We start from the raw sequence: 15,276 nt of genomic DNA, 5'->3' as shown, positions 1-15,276 counted from the left end.
TCTTAGCTGCAATTTCCCCTAGGCAAACTTCATTGCTGCCCGTACGACGGACTGAGTGCCCACCAAACCAGAACGGCCTGGCAGCCCCGCCGGCAGCCCCCCATCACCGCGGGCAGGGCACACACCGCCCGTCCCGTCCGTCCCGTCCGTCCCGCCCCCGCGGCTCCCCCTCCCCGTGTGCGGCCCCGCCTGGCCCCGCCCCAGCGCCGCTCCCGCCCGGGGCTCCGGCGTGCGCCCGCCGCCCGCCCCGCTCCTGCCGGCGCTGCATGCTGCACCGAGAGGCCGCAGGAGCTCCGCGGCCGGGGCGCCCCCGGTGAGTCCGCGGGCTCCGCTGCGGGGACAGCGGCCAGGGGTGTCCCAGGGCTCCCGCGGCACCGGGGGGAGGCGGCGCGGTGCCGGTGCCGGTGAGCTGCCGGGGGACAAAGGCGAGCGGGACGGGTCCCGGGTGGGAGCGGTGCCGGTGCGGCTGCGGGCGGCGCTGGGAGCGGAGGGACCCGCGGGGCTCCGGCTGCGCCCGGGGCAGGGAATGGCGGGGCCGGGACGCGGAGCGCTGCCCGCCGGGCCGGGAGGGCTCCGTGCTGCGGCCGCCGGTCCCACCGCGCGGCTGCGGCTGCGAAAGTCTATTTACAACTTTGTGGCTGGATGGGCGGTGCGAGCGCCGGCCGGAGCGATCTCCGGCTCTGTCACGTTATCAGGGGGTTTTCCCGTCGGAGCTGCCGCCGTGGGTGTCCCTGCGCGGTCTCGGGCGGAGGCAGCGGGGGCGGGCAGGCACAAGGTGGGAGCAGGAGGGAATGGGGCTCTGGAGGAGCCTGGGGTCGTGGTGATTTATCCGTATCTCGGTGTCGTGGCCCGGGCCCCGCCGGTGGGTCTCGCTGACGCTGGATGATGGGGTGATGCTGGGGCGGGATCAGCCACACACCGGCTGCGCTCGGGAGACACCCGAGGCGGCTGGCCGTGTCCCAGAGAGCCCCGTGGGGCCGGACGGCGGCACGAGTGTGGGACGCGTCCCAGCTGGTGCTCGGCTGGCTGCCACCTGCCCCGCAGGTGCCGAGGGACACTGGCAGGGACGCGGCCCCGCGGGTCCAGCCTGTGGGGCAGCCTCGGGGCGAGGGGCTGCAGGCATTCCGTGGGGCTGCAGGCATCCGGAGGGGCTGCAGGCATCCGGAGGGGCTGCAGGCATCCCGTGGGGCTGCAGGCATCCCGTGGGGCTGCAGGTATTCCGTGGGGCTGCAGGCATCCCGTGGGGCTGCAGGCATCCCGAGGGGCTGCAGGCATCCCGTGGGGCTGCAGGCATCCCGTGGGGCTGCAGGCATCCCGAGGGGCTGCAGGCATCCCGTGGGGCTGCAGGCATCCCGAGGGGCTGCAGGCATCCCGTGGGGCTGGTCTGGGTGGTCCGACTGCCCCGAGGGACTCGGATGCACCGTACGGGGCGGGACGGGAGCAGAGTGTCCCCGCAGGTTGTGCTTGCGGGAGAGGCGGTGGGCGTCAGCAAGGCAGAAATCCCCGTACCTCGTTGTTCCTCCGCCTCTTGGAATTGTTTTTTGATAACAATTTCCAGGGAAAGGCTTTGTGCTGAGAAGTCGTCATCGTCCGCATCGAGAGATGTTTCTCCTGCTGTTCGGCAGTGACAGGCTCTCAGGTTAACTCCCCTGTGGCATTTAAAATGCACATCTGTGTTTTTCCACCCCACCAGAAAACTAGCACACTGTCTGAACCTTGTCCCTTCTTCAGAGTACGGCTGTGATGCTCGGGCCCTGACAATAAATACTTACTTCAAAAATGTTTTAAAAAACCCAAACCAACAAACCACAACTGTTTGAACATTGGTGGCCCATTAATTTGTGTAGCGTTTTTAATTTTTATTTTGTTCCTGGAAAATTTCTAATGACAACAGAATGCCTTGGCCTCGCTGTTGTTTATTCCTCCCATTTAAATGTACAATTAAACACTCTTAATCTAAGTGTTCTGCTTTCAGCACTGGTGGTGGTGGGAGTCTGTGTAGTAGCCAGTTTTGGCTTCAGATAAGAAGTGTCAAATCAGAAAAAAATGGGATCTAAGAGGTGAGTGGGGGTTGTGTTTCTTGTAGAGATCACCTTGAGGAAGAAAAGAGGGGAGGAAACAAAAAAAGAGTAAGACAAAAATAAGTCTACACAATACTGTTGAAGAACATGAGTGTTAGTGATTATTTGCAGTGGTGTACTGAAAAATGTGTCTGTGCTTTTTGGGCAGTTTTTTTTCCCTTCCTTAGAATTTTTGTTGTTGTTAACTGGATTTTTTAATACAAACTTGATAAAATGGGTTAAATACCAGTAACACCAAAATGGTTTGGATTTACATGTGGTTTTCTCATCTTTTTCTGATAGAAGTTTTTAGACCCAGGGCTATATAATTTAGATTTTTTTTTTAATGGGTGAATTTTTATAGGGTTTTGGGGTTTTTTTTCTTTGTTATATTTTAGTTGTTTTTTTTTTTTTTTTTAATCAAAGCTAATAGTACTTTAAAGCTACAGCACTTTTGTCTTCCCAACACTGCAGGTAAAAAACATATGAATCCAATGATTGGCTCTCTATCAGTTGGCTTTTGTAGTAAAGTCGTTGCCCTACTGTTCCTCCAAAGTGAGACAATGAAAATGGCTTGCATGCTTACTGTGCTCCAGGGTTACTCTTCTTTTCTTGCAGAAAGTCCCCTGTTACTGCGCTGCTGCTCGATTATCCCGCTGGTGTTAAGCAGTGGTACCTTAATTCCTAGTGTGGTTAGTAACTCTGCACAGACAAATGGTGGGCTTGGCCCAAACAAGATCCTCTGGCAAGGAGGAGCTGCTCCCTGGAGAATCACAGAAGATAATTTGCTTCTTGTTTAACCATTTCTTATGTTTGCCTTTTCCTTTTTCCCCTCTATTTCCTCTTTTTGCACAATTCAGCATCACCTCAAAAGTGCAGCACTCTGTAAGGCTGGGGGATTTTTGTTCTGTTCCTTTTTTTGTCTGTGTCTTCCCCATTGCTTTGCTAAAGCTGATGTCTGACAGTGCTGTGTGCAGTCTCTGAAACTGCATCTAATCATAAAGACCCTGCTGTTTGTGTTAATTTTATCAAGGTATTGGCAGATTGGCATTTTCACACTAGTAACAGAGGCAAGCTGTGTTCCAGGTGGAGTTTTATCTATTCTTTTTGTCCACTTCACATAAATCAGTATTCCTTTCTGCTCTGAATATTTTCAAGATTATCTGTACACTTTAGGGGGGGAAAAAGTTAGAAGCAAACTGATGCAGAAACTGCCTGGTTGGTCTGGATATTTAGATAGTGATTCAAATGCAATGAGATCAGCAGTGGACTTTCCCCTTCCTCAGGGGAAGCAAGCCAATTTATTTTTTTACATGGTTATTACTGGTGGCGAAGCTATTCCTACTCAGAAGAACTTGTTACATAGTTTAAAAAAAAAAAAACCTACCCATGTCTCTCCTTATTTGTCCTGCAGCTCAAGGTATTGCTTGTGAAATTATAATTATGCTTTGCTCTTTCTTTATTTATTTAATAAAGACTTTGTAGTCTGCTGCTTCTGTAATTGTTACAAGATCTTGGTGAGAATAGCAATGAAGAAATTTTTGGACAGTTCTGCAACAGACTTCTGGAGTCTTAGGGATATATTCCAAATCAGTCCAGTGTAGCTCAAGTGAAAAAATATTATCCCTGTAAAATAACTTGCGCAAAGACAGACTTGTAGAAGAGTATATCTCATCTGTTGTGCTTGAGGCAAGAGTATAATGGATCCCCTTGGGAGAAATCCTGTTTATAGCCTTGGCAGACTAAAAATGGAATATGTTTCCAGTTGGAAAATTAACTGATAGGCTTTTGGGTCAGGACGTGTCATGCATTTGCAATTTGCACAGTATAGGAAGGTGCTTCTCTTCTGAGTTGCCAGTAGAGAATCCATGTCTAGCTGCTGCTCTCCTGCTCCTCCTAAGTTTCCTGGCAGTTGCTGTGCCTGTGAAGGAAGCCTGGCTTTCCCTTATTGTAAAGAACTTGCTGCCTTACTTTGCCTCTCCCGTTTCCCATAGATAGAAAAGATGAATGGTCTTTAGTAAAGAGCTGCAATTTACAAGGTAGAATTGCCAGGCACTGGACTGCTAAATTGAGGTATCTCAGTTCTTGTTCTTATGCAGATTCTGGACCAGCATTGCTTTGCTGCACTCCTAGCTGTGCACTTGTATGCCCATAAATGAGATTTCCCTAAGGATCCATCTCAAAAGGGACATGTTGGTGTGTTTGAGGGGTGACAAGGTTGCTGTTACTGAACGGTTATTCCAGCAATTCACTTCTCTTAATTTTGCAAGGCCTCATGTGATGTGTGTTAGGGATCCAGCTGAGAAAATGGAGCTTGGCATTTCTGACCAGGCTTCCTTTGCAGCTGCTCTGTGTGAGGTGTAATGGATACTGAGGCTGGCTCATGCCCAATGCCATATTTTGCTGGTTCTTTCTCATGCTTCTGCAGTTGTCTAGGCCAATTGATACCTTAAATTGCCACTTACTCTTAAACTTTAATTAATGTGCCTGATTTATGAAATATGAGAAAGACTTATAAGTGATTGGTATTCAATAAACAAGTCCATTAGTAGATTATGCAGCAGTAATGAAATTCATTGCAATAGAAACTGTTTGTCAATACTCAGATGCTATAGGGTACAAAAAAGTACTGTATGTACTACAAAAATAGTAGTACATACTACAACATTTACCATTCAGAGAAAAGGAAGGATCAATTGATCCATTTATCTTCCCACAAGAAGACTGTCTTCCCAGGTAAATAAGCATTCTAGAAAGGAATTGCATGCTCTAGATGCAGACTTTACACTTTGGGTGTTCTTTAAAATGTGTACATTGCTAAGTTTTGCACGTAGTACTGATAAAATAATGTATTTTAAAAGGCTGCCTGGTTTTGTGTACAAAAATTCAAAGCCACTTTCCATCACTTAAAAATAATAGAAAAACATTATCCCTGTGAGATCCTAATTCGTCCCTTTTTGCCTGAAGCCTTTAATACTCATTGTCTATGTTTTTCAAAGAGCTCCTGAACTCAGTTTTGCTTCAGCTAAATATTAAGCTCATGAAGTGATTCATGTTGTGCTGTCCTCAAAGGGGGCAAACTGCTGAGGAGCTTTCTTCTTCCCATGGGAGAGGTGGATGGAAGCGTGGCAGGTACCCTGCGTGGTCCTGCGTTGCTGCCCTGCCCTCGCGCTTCCATGTGCTGCAGGAGCACCTCCTTTGGTGCTCTGTCCTTTGTTGGGCATTTTTTCCTCTCCTTCAGGACTACTTTGTGCACCCAAAACCATGAGTCACTTTTATTTGGCTGCAAGAGAATGCCAGCATCCCTGGGTTAGGAGAGTTGTCCCTATCTTTGAGTTTAAGGACTAGGGCAGCCAACAGTGTCATAGCAGCATGGCCCCAGGTTAGGAAGGGGTGCCCATAGAATTTTGGGAGATCCCTTCTTCTTAAACTCATTGTGTGTGGCTGCAGAGCAGAAGAGTTACAAGTACTAGAGCATGTTTTCTGTTCCAGGATTCACTTGTACTGCTTGATGAGGGGCAGGAAGACTGTATAGCACAAAGGTGGGGAGCCTGAGCAGTCAGGCCTAAGAGCTGCATCTAATCCTGCAATGAAGACAAGTGAGAAAGCATTTTCCTTGCTACTGTTAAAGCTCAGTGTCACCAAGGAGTGCTGCTTGTACAGGAAAAAAGGATGTTGGCTGGTATCTAAGACCAACGCTCAGTGATTTCCCCATCACATCTGCTTGGCTTCACAGCCCTGGAGCTTTTGAGGGTATCTTGCATTGCACCTCTTGAGGAATCCTAAAGGAAAGGTGGGGATCAGGCCCACACTTCTGTCCTGTGAGAGGACTGTGGTCACACCTGAGCAGGTGCAGAAAGCCTGCTAAGTTGATCTCCCAGTTCCGTGGGCTGAAGCCAACTGTCTCTGCTGTCAGTGTTGCATCTGTCAGCCAAACTGCACCAGTTCTGGAATCCAGTTCTTCAGAGCACCCAAATGACTGGAGGTGTCCTGGTGTTCCTTGTTCAATGGCTGTGAATAGCGATTTCCTACAAAGCAGTGTGCAGTGTTTGAAGAAAGGTGTGTATTTTACCCAAAGAGCAGTGTGTGGATACCAAATTTGGTACCTTACCTCCCTGTGGCATCTTTGCCCTTGGATGTGTTGTGCTAGTCCTGGAATGATGCTGAGGTAGACACATTTGAAAAGTCCATGTGCTCCTGGGAGTTTGCTGCAGGATGTGACCTAGTTGTCCTGACTGCTGGTCACAGGTGGCACTTTTCACATCATTTTACAGCCATGACATAAAGCTATTTAGCTTCAGTCTTGTTTTCTGCCCTGACAAGCAACTTTGTTTCCACTCCTTCCTGGCTGATGCATCTTCTCAGAGAAATTTTCATCATTGCAGGGGTTAGTCAAAGGAGGTGGGTGGAGTTTTTTAAAATTGCTGAGAAAGGCTTATACATGCCATCATGACATCTTTTACTTGCTCAGGCTCTTTATTACTCTCTTTTGCAGATAGTACTGGTGCCCTACACTGTGCATCTGAGGGGGCAAAATACCTGGAAGGTGAAGGGGGGTTTCAGTTCTATGACTGTGTTTCATCATGAGTACGAGGCAGCCCAGGTGTGGGTTGCTGCCAAAGGCAGATTTGTTTCCAGGCAGTTGTCTGTCTGTCTTGCTGCAGGACTGCCTTGATTAAAGCTGCTTAAGCTGTTTGTGAAACTGCAGCCTAAGAGTCTAGTGTTCTTAGAAGCCTAAGAGATCTCTGGATGGTGTCTGGAAAATATTAAGAAGAGTCTTAATGTTTCTGGACAATTTTTGATGGGAGGCTGTAGGGCCACTGTGGTAAGGTTTCATCAGGAAGATGCTCGGTGCTCATTCTCTATCAGCTCTAGCAAAAGCAGATGTTTTACTGTAATAAACCTTAAAAAGCATGTTTCCAGGTGTTTGTAAGAGAAGCACAGAATTACCTGTGCTTTTTTTCTTGATAGATAAGAACTTTGTTCTGCTTTGCTGCTCTGAGTTGGTAAGTTATGGCTCGTTCATCTGTTCTCTTTATCCCCCTTGAGATGAGGTTGTAGCTGTACCTAGAGGCTGAAATGAGACTTAGGACTCAATTTGCTGTGGTGTTATGAACTAGTGTGTAAAACAAATGGTTCATTGCAAGTACCCACATGGTGTCTGGATGAGACCTTCTCCCAGACAGGCTGGCAGTGGCATGGCCCCAAATTCAGTGGTGGCAGGACATCCCTGTGCCATTGGGTGTATGCTGGGTGGTGTTTCAGTGAGCCATCCTGCTGATCCCTGAAGCAAATGGCTCCTTCCTTCTCATTCAACTCCTCTTCCTCCCATGGGGGGCTCTGCTGCTCTTTTCTGCCTTGCTGGGGCAAACCTCATCCATTCCTGCTTGTATCCAGCAAGTGCTGAGGTTCTGGTCCTGTGCTGGGAGGCGACTTGAGGGTCCGTGGAGAGAGGAGGGGAAGATTTAATTGAGTTTTTATGACCATGTTTGAGCTGCTTAGTGAGAGAAGGCTTGAAGTTAATGACAGGCATGTTTTCCAAAGATCCTCTGCATGTGTGTTTAGGTAAAATAAACACTGCTAAATAAGCTGTGCCACCACTCTGGGCTCTAATAAGCCTCCTGTCTGATACCAGAAGAATACAAACAAATAGTGCTTTTGACTGTTTTAATTGATAGACTTGCTGGGCCTTTGACCAAGCAATTGCATCTCAAAATGCACTTCTTCAGGAGCTAAAACATGAATGTTAGTTAAAAAAAAAGCAGCACAACAAAAACAAACAACCTGTAGAGTGTCCCAGAGGCTGATGATTGACTTCAGCTTTTATTAATTCATCTGCAGGGCATTTGCTGGAGCTTTTATGGTTTAATTGAGGTTAAGAGGTTGGAATTTGTGGTAAACAAAGGAATGGCATATGGGCAGTCTGAAATTGTGTATGTTTAAGTAAGAGCATTCCTTCTGGTCACTTGTTTTCATTGGGCAGTTACTCCTGACTCACAACTTTGTCAAAAAAAAAAGGAAAGGTGTAAACATGCATTGCTAGCAAGTTAATGATTCATTATGTTTTATCACATCCTAACATACCTCTAAAGAAGAGAAGGTTGAGCTGAGCTTGTGTTTGACCTCCCCCTTCAGATTAAGGACGTTTTTTCTTTAACCCCTTACCTGTTGTGGGACAATCTACAAGCTCATTTGTTTTGAATCATAATAAGAAAAACACTTTCTCTTCTGCCTTTCTCACTTCCCTCTTCCAAGGGTCCACAGCTGTTCTCTTAAAAATTCAAATGGAAAAAGCAGGTGTGGGGAAAAACGCTCCAGAAACTTTTTATTGTAGAGGCTACGGAGAAGTGGGAGTCAGTTTCTTCAGCTGTCCAAAGGAATCTGTGTGCCTGTTTTTGTGTTTTATGGTAACTTTTTTGTCCTACTTTCAGTTCTGTTTTGAGCCCTATGAGTGTCTTCACTGGCTGTGATATCCCTTGTGAGAGGGAACGTCCAGTGCAGCCGTTTGACAATTAAGATAAGTTCATACTTGAGGTCTTTATGCTGTTGATAAAGTTTATGGCATGAATTACATCAGCTGGCAATAATAGTGGTGACCTGTTGCCCTCCAGTCATTCTATAGACATCTGTAATTTATATACATCTGTTAGTAGTGTGTAGTCCGGACCCTAAGAGAGCATGTGAGTATAATTATTTCAATGAGAGAAGATAAATCAGAATTTTTCTCTTAATATTTCAGTTAATAGCAGCTTTCACATGTCCCATAAAGTCAAATGCCTTTTTCTCACTTGCTTTAGAGCAATCTTTTAAAAACTCCTAGGTCTTGTTAAACTAACTACTTGTTCTGAAAAAATACTTTAATAACTCCCTTGTCAGCATTTTTTGGTGCACTTCTGTCTTATAAGGAATGCTCTACACAGCTTGAATCAAAAATTGCTTTGTTAAGAAGCATTGTATATGCTGGCTCTGGGAAGGTGGTGCACGGAACAGCTTCTGTATTTGCAAGAGAACACTCTTGGATCTATCTTGTATTTGCTTTGAAAATAATTTTAAAAAATTGATGCTTGAGCACAGAGTTGAAAGGAGAGGGATAGATCCAAGTTCTATTTGCTGTAGTCTACATTATTGTTTGCTTTTCCCGTCTCCCACACAAGAATTTGATTCTGCCATAATTTTCTCCTGAACCTGGACAAACATGATTTTAAACACAAAACAATGCTTTTAAAACTTATTTGTAGTGCACAGGCACACAAGTACATGATATATGTGTATGTGTATACAGGCAGGTATAAGCAGGCATAACATGGCCTGCTTCCCTGCTGCTTGTGATCCCTCATCTTTTATGCGTTGTGGAGGGTGAAGGAAAAGCCCATGGCTCCCTTCACAGCCTGTCCCCTGAAGGTGGGCTGGGCTCTGGGTGTGGGAGAGGGTGGCACTGCCACAACCAGTGCATTGGGCTGCCCTTGCTGGGGTCTGCACCTGTCCCTGGGTGTGTGGGGACTTTGGGGACAGGCATCAGCCAGCAGCACCTCTGTTGCTGTGCTGCAGGTGACTGCTCAGGTGCTGCTGGTGGGAGGGAGTCAACCTGTTTGTTTCAGGGCAATTGGGGGTTGACTTACGTCAAAACTCGTACTGGGATGGAGTGGACCCCATGGCTGGTACCTTGCTGGTTTAGGTCTCTGCTGGCATCGCCTTGAGGAGCCTCTCCCCTTCCTGATGGATTCATCAGGTGCCACAGGATCCTTCCTGAGAGGAATGCTGAGAGCATTGGAGAGGAGAGGGCTATACATAAAATGGTACAAGTTGCTGAGGAAACTAGCTGTAAAGTCAAGATGATGTTGGCTTCTCTGCATTTGGCTGCAAAGAAAACTTCCATCTCTTATTTCTGTTAATATCTGAACTTCAGCTGTAAGGTGCTTGTGCAGCCTATGCTCAGTGCTTGAGAGGCGGGCAGTGCTTACCTCACAAAAGGTGTTATACAGTGGCTGAGTTTGTGTTCCACCTCCTCCTTTGAGTGAAGTGTAGAGGATTTCAGGCAGTGGTTTCCCAGGGAGTAGGGATGGAGTGAGGGGGAGGACAGCACAGATGAACTCCTGTGCACTGACATGTGCCTGTTGACAGCCCATTGAACTCTCTGCTTTGGGAGTGAGCGAGGTGCCTGGCTGAAGGATGGGCGCTCCCCCATGTCACGGGTGTTCTCAGGCAGCAGCCCAAGGTGGCACCTGCCTTATCGCTTACACGAGTCTGGAAACCTTGAGTCTGGTTTGTTATTCCGGGGAGACCTCATTGCTTTATGGCACTCTCATGGGACTTTCGAGCTGTTTAAAAGGTTGACACTGCCTGGTGTGTGCTGTGATGCTGGTGGAAACATTGACTGGCCCTGGAAAATGGATGACTGTTGGGAGTGGTTTTGTTTTTAAACATCTCACCACACGCATGCTGTGAGCTGCTCCCAGTGCCAACAGAAGCACAGCACTGATGCTCTCGCCTTTTCAACAGGTACATGGGATGAAGGGAGCCTGACACCAGTCTGGAGAGGAGAGCCCAGCCCCCGTGGAGCTGCCCACCATGAGCAGGACACTGCTGGCAGGCAGGATGCAGCCAGAGATCCGCAGCGTCTGCGTCTTCCTGCCCACCCGCGAGCAGCTCAGCCTGGCCGTCGGGGTGAGTGCTGGGAGGTCGCTGCATCGCGGCCGCGGTTCAGATTTGTTAGCTCCCATTGTTCTCCCAAAAGCCTGGTGCTGGTCTGCTGACCAAAAGGCTATTAGCCAGCTTAGGGTAATCGGTGCTCTGCTCCATTTTCTAATTGGGCAGCTTCAACTCATTCGCAGAGTTTGTTGGAAGTCAGGGCTGTGTTTGCAGGGTGGGGGTCTCCTCTGCTCTTTTTCTGTTGTTATTTACATTTTTTTATCTCTGAATGGTTTTGCTGCTTGTAATAATCCAACAATTTTTTAAAAATTGAACTTGAAATACCTTGATTACTTAGCAAGTGTACCCAACATATGGCTGTTTACTCTTGTAAAGAGTCCAGCTATCCCTGGTTTTGACAGCCTGCAGATCCCTTCAAAGAGTCTAAGGCAAACAGCCATTGAGGCTGGGTTTTTTCCCTCCTCTTGAGTACTCGTACACACAGAAAATCGAGGCAAGTCGCTTCATTTCTTTGATTACTGCCTCGAATGTCTCGAAGTGTGTGTGAGTGACAGCAGGGCCAGCTCAGCTGGCAGCCCAGGGTGGCACGGTGTCTGCACAGCACGGTGCCTCTTTGTGCAGTGCCGGCTACTCCTTGAACTTGTGAGAAACTGAGCTGACAAGAGGCACTTGGTGTTCAGAGGACCAGCGAGTTTCCAAGATAAGTGCTCTCTTGTGAGCGTGTGTGTGCACTCGTGTGGGCTGGGGAGATTTGCCTTTGTTTTGGGTAGGTTTTTTTCCCCTGCTTTGGGATGAGGAGGGGGAGAAGACAGTTGAGGTGAACTGTTATTTTAAGTACTTGAGTGAAACTGTGGCTTTTGAAACTATGCGTGCTAATCTTCAAAATCCACGTCGGAATTTTCCTACCTGCTATGTGTAAGTGTAGCGTCCTTAACTGAAACAGCCTCAAGGGCTGGATGGAATAAAACTTTAACAGAAAAATCTGGGACACTCTGCTTCTAGGTTACTGGTTCAAACCCAGCCCATCCACTGCCCCAGAAGGCTTCTGCAATCTGCTGGCTTTTGTGCAAGGCAGAAAACGATGATTTAATTAAGTTCTTGGCAGCAGGTGTATGGGCCTGGGTAATGGTCTGTTGCAGTTAACCCTAAATCTCACCTTCTTATAGCTCTTATCAGGGAGGCTAAAGATGGGAGATAGAGCTGCTGGCCATGGGGAAGGTGCAGGAGGGCAGTGCACCAGCCAGGGCTGACACTATCACTGCTACTCACTCTGCCTGTGTCTAAATGGAGCACACAGCTGTTCCTTCACCACTAGATCATGCTCTGGTAAATCACAAAAACCTGCAGTTTATTGTAAAGAAATTTGGGGTGAGAAAGACTCTTAAGACCGAGTCCAGCCATAAACATGACGCTGCCAAGTCCACCACTAAACCAGGTTCCTAAATGCTACATCTGCATGTTGTTTTTAATGCCTCTAAAATATTTAATAAGCATAAGAAATAGTCTTGTGCATTGAGTGCTGACAGGAACAGAGGAAAAGTGCTGTGTCCTATCCTGTTTCCCTGTCCTGTCCCAGCCTGCTGCCCCTCCAAAAAGCTGGGGTGCCTTGTGCATCACTAGGTTGTCCTGCAGAGGAATCCCCCACCGCAGCCCTCTGTATTCCTGTTAAAGACATTTGCCCTTGTCATTTCTGATACCCCTTTCTTTCGTGTCTGGGAAATTGGGAAAGTATGTACTTGGAGATGCCTGTGTGTGAAAGGGAATAGCTGCCTGGGCCAAAACATGAGACCTTGACACATGGTTGTGTCCTAATTGCATAGAGAGTGAAACATGACCTGTTACAGCTGGGCAAATCACCAGAAACAGCTTTTCATTTGGCTTCGGACTTTACCACAGCACTCATTCAAAAAAGCAACAAAAATTAAGATTTCACAGCTGGAGAGATCTTTCTTTTTTAAAGAAACATCAAGGCAATTTTCTAGTGATGTTGGTAGAACCCAGATGTAATTAGCACAACCACAGGTGATACTTTGTGCATTTATTAGAATAATAATGGTACTACTAAAGATTTCCAAAGCCTTTTAACCTCTTCAGTGTGGAATGCAAATACTAAACAAGCTTGCAGCTCATTGAGGTAGGTAGGAATAGTTATCTTTCCAGCAGAATAAATTATAGATTCTTCCCATGATAAGCACAGTGTTTATGCAGCTAAGTCCTCCCTCTCCCCTCCAATATAAATTCCACCCTTCCAGATAAGAGTTTACCTATATGTGTTTTATGTGGTCACATACAGATTGAAGCTTGCTCTTTAAAATGTATTTGTCTTACACCTTTCAGAGACAGTGCAGTTGAAGAGGGAAGAGCAGGAGCCATTTTAATTTCTCTTTCCCCACAGTCAAGTAGCTCTTAATTAGCTTCGATGTCTGCCTTTCTGAATGTACAGTGAATCTGGGGAGTGGTGCACAGTAAATCTGCCTTCTTGGGACTAGCTGTGGATGTGAGGAGAAGCAGAGCTGTGAGGGGAACTAGGGGTGCTGTAGCTCACCAGCTGCCCTGAGGAGGGCAAGACAAAGTTGGAGAAACTTTTGGAGTGGAGGAAGTCTGGTGAGGGCATGTGGGTTGGTGAATGGCAAGCATAGGTCTAAAGTCTTTCAGTTGTTCTCTGAACAGGGGAGTCAATGTTTCAAAACATGCATATCAAGAAAAACAGATATAGGCAACTAATGCACGTGAATATCTGTAGACAGAATGACCTTGGAGTAGCAGTTACCGTCTGTAAACCTGCACTTGATTTCACTTTGGACTAAATTTCATGTGTAAAGAAGCCCTGAGCCCGACGTGGGACAAAGCTAAATATCAATGGAAGGAATGAGTCATAACATTTCTGAGATCAATCTTGGCACAGGAACCATGCCAAGATTGGGAGGATGCATAGGGAGGAAAGTCCAAAGATGAAAAATGCAAAGGGAAGTATTGGTTGCTTTGAGCAGAGGGGAAAGTAGGAGGGAAGAGCAGTTGCAAATGTAATTGGTATTGCATAGCCTTTAAGGCTGGGAGTAGAACTTGATACAGAAGGGAAGTGCTAAGAGGAGAATGGACAAGGTGCTAGTAACATACCTGCTGTGCTAGAACTCTGCCTAAATCACTGTTGAGAGCTGTGTGCCACAAAACTGTCACTTGAAGTACTCAGTTCCCTAGAATTAAGTATCTTAAAGCAGGTTTTTCTTCCCTTATGTATGAAAGCTTGCCACTTAGAAAATTCATTTCATTGTGTAGCATTTACAGAAAGTCCTGTGCTGCCAGTGACTCTTGCATGCCCATAACCATTCTGGCTAGAGGTAGGTCACATCTTTCTTAGCAAATCTTTCCCAGGTAGGAGAACATGCTCAGAGCTTGCTTCTTTGGCAAAGGAGATTGCTCTGTGCCCAACTTTCCCTTCCAAGTGTGTGTTCTGAGTGTCTGACCAAACACTGCATCTAGGTGTGAGACTGAAAGGGTGCAGTCTTACATGGAGACTCATTATAATAAGACCCAGATGTGGTTTTGGGTCTTATCAGAACTGTGCACTACCTCCTCCCTGCTCAAAGCTTACACGTGTTTGCATTGGTGTAGTGCAGGCTTCAAAGCTCCTGATAAAGCAGCAGTGAGTGTCTGGCTACTGATGCCTTGTCAAGTAGAAGAAAGTGAGTACTTAAATGACCTCCTGTTTCCCATTGTCCATGTCTAGTGACATGGTACGGCCTGGGGCAGGGAGGTGAATGCAAGCCAGTTTCTGGGGTGTGTGGCATACCTACACTATAAGAGCTTTAAAAATTAGGATGGTGATTGGTTTGTAGCAGTTAAACAGTCGACTTCTGCCCTGTCCTCTCTGTTGCTTGGCAGGGAGCACTGCACTGTACCCCTGCAGGCAGCTGCTCCTGGCACTGCCAATCTGCATGGTCCAGCACTGGGGTAATGAAATTCCAAGGTCTTGGCCCATTTTGCAGCTGCAGCTGGCTGCACCATAGTCTGAGCTGAGGTTGTCTGTGTCAGTCCTGTTCTGTTCTCCCCACCTGCTCTTTCTCTGGACTCCTTCCCCTGTGTCTCTGTGGGCTGGGGGGATTTCTGTGTTTGTCTGTCAGTACTCCTGGGATGGTGCAGTGGGACAGGGGGAAATGAGGCTATGGATGGGGAGATGTTTAGTGGGGGAATCTTCCTATCATAGTACACATCCAGGTCTGCACATGTAGTTAACCAGAACCATGCTCCTTCTGGGGCAGTCTGTGCATTACAGGAGGCAGGGATATTGGAAGGTCTCAGTGTGCAGGGAAACAGGCAAGGTCTCACAGGCTTTTGGCTGCAGCTGCCAAAGATAGAGATGTTAATGGCTGTGTGACTAGAAGTCAGCAGGAGACAGAAGGAGCTCCTCTCTGTGGGGTACAGAAAAACCACATCTCTAACCTATGAGCTACTCAGAGTCTTTGTGTTTGTTTGGGTACTTTTGTACCTGGTTCTCCGGAATGAAACTTTTGAGTCTGGTTTTTTTATTTTCTCAAAAAAAATTGTAAGGGAGTGGTATTTTCATTTC

The 15,276-nt window shown here is 47.1% G+C and overlaps 1 protein-coding gene across 1 annotated transcript in view; it reads left to right on the top strand.

The window, feature by feature from the left end:
• The first annotated feature begins 243 nt into the window (after nt 1–243).
• FRMD1 (FERM domain containing 1) overlaps nt 244–15,276 on the top strand; it is a 41,019-nt gene continuing 25,986 nt past the window's right edge. Inside the window, exons 1-2 of the mRNA XM_058801751.1 lie at nt 244–313; nt 10,560–10,724. Of these exons, the coding sequence (XP_058657734.1) occupies nt 10,629–10,724 (96 nt within the window). The 5' untranslated portion in view covers nt 244–313; nt 10,560–10,628. The remainder of the gene's footprint in view (nt 314–10,559; nt 10,725–15,276) is intronic.

Source organism: Ammospiza caudacuta, chromosome 3, assembly GCF_027887145.1.
Source record: "Ammospiza caudacuta isolate bAmmCau1 chromosome 3, bAmmCau1.pri, whole genome shotgun sequence".
Classification (NCBI taxonomy): domain Eukaryota; kingdom Metazoa; phylum Chordata; class Aves; order Passeriformes; family Passerellidae; genus Ammospiza; species Ammospiza caudacuta.
The sequence above is the reverse complement of the archived record's forward strand: the minus strand, read 5'-3'. Positions and strand labels throughout refer to the sequence as shown.